The 3,362-nt window shown below is 38.6% G+C and overlaps 1 protein-coding gene across 1 annotated transcript in view; it reads right to left on the reverse strand.

The window, feature by feature from the left end:
* The window catches only part of MS4A13 (membrane spanning 4-domains A13), a 9,473-nt gene extending 6,323 nt beyond the window's left edge, over nt 1-3,150 (reverse strand). Inside the window, exons 1-2 of the mRNA XM_025046310.1 lie at nt 3,133-3,150; nt 2,809-2,949 (exon numbers count right to left, since the gene is read on the reverse strand). Of these exons, the coding sequence (XP_024902078.1) occupies nt 2,809-2,949; nt 3,133-3,150 (159 nt within the window). The remainder of the gene's footprint in view (nt 1-2,808; nt 2,950-3,132) is intronic.
* Between the last annotated feature and the right edge of the window lie 212 nt (nt 3,151-3,362).

The raw sequence follows: 3,362 nt of genomic DNA on the forward strand, positions 1-3,362 counted from the left end.
TGCCAAAGATGACTTACACAATTCTGAATCAGGGACCGAGTTTGCTTATGTCTCTGCGTGCTTTCTGCACTCATTCAATTATTATTTCTAATGCTGTCCTTCCTAATGAAATGATGCCACTGATTATAATTACTGTATACACATCTAGATGTGAAAATGTGGTCTGTGAGTCTCTCCAAATTGTGTTTGTACAAAATATATTTCTTAAATGAGACTGTAGCAGAATTAAGACAACAGGTGCTATTCATGTTTTTGTCTTTGTCTTTGTTTTTAAAGTTCTGTTATTTTGTACCAGGCTACTTTGTCTATTTCCCAGAAGTATAAAGCGACGTCATATTTTTTGAAGGTTGCCTGCACAATTCGCTGACATATTTCTTTTGTCTTATCAGTTTTAGTGACTTTGATGAAGATCCAAGTCAAAGGCTAATTGGTGGAAAAACAGGATTCATGATCTAAATGAGAAGTTTTGCGTTGGATTAAATTTAATAGAATTTTTAGATAATTGATTCTAGGAGCTAAATATGCTATTTTTATCATATGAACGATTAAACACTGGGGGACATGAATCATTTATCTGGATTTTGTATGCACATTCGCTATTTTTCTCCTAGTGTTTTCCAATACAATGCTTTGACATTTGTGAGCCAACGGATAAAGGCAGGGTATCTCCTAGGGGCCACTGCTTTCACTGCAGCCCCCTCATGTGGTGGCCATCTTATCTCCTCTGGCCCTCCGGCCGTTAGTTGTAAACTTGGTTAAGTGGTCTCCTTGCTGCTATTGTGAGTACCAATCATTGTCTCTCCTCCAGCTTTGAATCAAAGGTCATCGGATTCTGTCACCCACTGACCCTCCTGGTTGAAGTCATCTATTGATCCCTTGCTCGCTGCTCTCTTTCTAGGTGATTATAATTCTTGTCTCTTTAACTCTCTAACACCTCTTAATCCTTGGTAATTTCAATATATCCATATGCGATTCTTCTAATACCCTGGTCTTGTGGTTCTTTAATTTATCTCCTCCAAGCCTTTGACTCCATCCTATCGCAGTGGCTCACTCCCATATGCATTCTCTTGTCCTTGTTTCTGTCAGTACGTATAACACCTTTCAAATCGCAATCTCAGGCACCCCCCTCTGACCTTCTATCTTTCCAGCTCATACCCTGTAGTATCATAACTCTAACAATCCTTTAACCCCATCTGGATCTATAATCTGAGCTCCTCGCCTCCCTGTTATAGTCTCTCCTTCGCTAGCTTAAATTCCATGGTCAACCACTACACTTACTTATATAGACTTTCAACAACTTTGCACCTTTCTCATTTGATCACAGTTCCATGGTTAAACCAAAATCCTGATTAAATGCAGTTGTTCTTGCTGCGTGCCTGCGCCCAGGCAGCCAGTCATGGCCTGAGAAAAATAAACAGCCATCTTGACCCGTCTCACTACAAGCTGAAGTGAGCCTTTAATGCTGTGTGAAAGCCAAACTACTTTTCCACAATACACGCATTCCCTTTTCTTAGATGACTACTTCATATGCTCTCCTCTCTCCTCAAACAACCAACCCATTCTCTCATTCTCACTCTCAGCTCGTGATCCTGCCTTCTAGTTCACTGAGATATTTGAAGCCATTGGAAGAAAAGTTCCACAAGCTCCCAACATCCCATCTACTTATCTATCAGAATTTGTCTTCTCTCTCTTTTCCTCTACCTTTCTCTCCTGCTGCCTACCTTGACACTATTTACATTAAAGGTGGATGATTCCTTGTTGTGGTGGCTGTCCTATGCATTGTAGGATGCTTAGCAGCACCTGTAGTCTCTGCCTACTAGATGCACACCCCTAGCTCCCAGCTGCGAAAACCAAAATTGTCTCAGACATTACCAAATGTCCTCAAGTGGCAAAATCATCTCTAGTTGAGAACCACTGCTAAAGACGAACTGTCCATGCTCTTAGCTATTTGTGTATTAAAATTCATCATCTTGCCTACACAAGATTCTAATAATCCCTCCCTCCCACCATTTATCTCATATCAAATTTCTCTCTTCTGATTCAGTCACCTCAACAAAAGACATGATATTTCCAACTTACTGAAACAAACTCTCTCTTAACCCTGATTTCCCTAGCCAGCATCTCATTTCTCTACACCACAGTACACCGAAGTCTTTCAAGGAGTTGTCTGTATTTGCCATCAATACTTCCTCTTCTCTCATTATCTCTTAAACCAACTCCAGGCAGCCTTTCGCCCCCACCGTTCCATTGAAACTACTCGTCCAGTTTACTGCCGGCTTCCGTATTGCTAAATCCAATGGTGGGCCCTTGCCTTATTTGACAAAGTAACAGAATTTAACATAGTTGATCTTTCAAAATCACTTGGTTTCCGGGATGCTACGTTCTCTAGATTTTCCTACTATCTTATGGCTATGTAGAAACCGCAGAAGAGTGCAAATGATGATAAATTTAGATAATGTGTGAGTATAGACTTATTGTGTGAGGAAGCAGAGGTAAGTCCCCTAAATATGCTAATGGATATTATAGTTACGATTCTTAATTCTTCACATACCTAAGGACAATCTAACTTATGGTTGTCACTGTGTATTTACTCTTGTAGCTACATCTTTTGTAATAGTGCTAGTAAATTAAAAGTGCTCAAAAAATATTTGTTGAAAAAAAGGAATTTGATTTTAAATAAATTATCAACATGGGATTTTGTTACATGATTCTCCTGAAAATGTTGTTTAGAAACTTCTCCCTATCTTCCATTAGCAGGATATATATTATTTACTGAATGATTAAATCATATAAATGCATTCTACTCACAACAATTCCCCATAAAGTACATCCTGTTCTGTAAGTTATAGGTTCATATATCCCAAAGGTTCCTTTAATCTGTCCCATATACAAAATCAATATGAAATACCACATAAAAACATGAAAGATGCCAATCAAAATCTGGATAGCCTGCGAGAAGAAGAGAATGCTGTTAGTACTGAAACCATAAAATTTATAACATCATTCCAATAAGTGTTAACTATAAGAAACATTCAATACTTTTACAAAAGTAAAATAGCAACAGACTTAACCATATATCCGGGATTGGTTCACTCCCAAAGAAAGCCCTAAGCAGGAAATACTGAGGTTTACCAAGTAGGAATCAGCCATACTTAGAGTATCAGACTGTCCAAATATAATTCTGGCCCATTTTCCCATAAGAAAGCTGACACTCTGACTCTACTACTGGCTATTCTCCCTCCCTCTTATGTAATGGCATGAGAGAAGAATACTGAGGGCACTTCAGGGAAAATGTGGTTATTAATCTATTTGGATGCAGACAGCCATGTATCCAATATTTTCCTGTACGTTAGTAATTTATT

The sequence above is a fragment of the Pteropus alecto genome, unplaced genomic scaffold (genome assembly GCF_000325575.1).
Source record: "Pteropus alecto unplaced genomic scaffold, ASM32557v1 scaffold43, whole genome shotgun sequence".
NCBI lineage: Eukaryota > Metazoa > Chordata > Mammalia > Chiroptera > Pteropodidae > Pteropus > Pteropus alecto.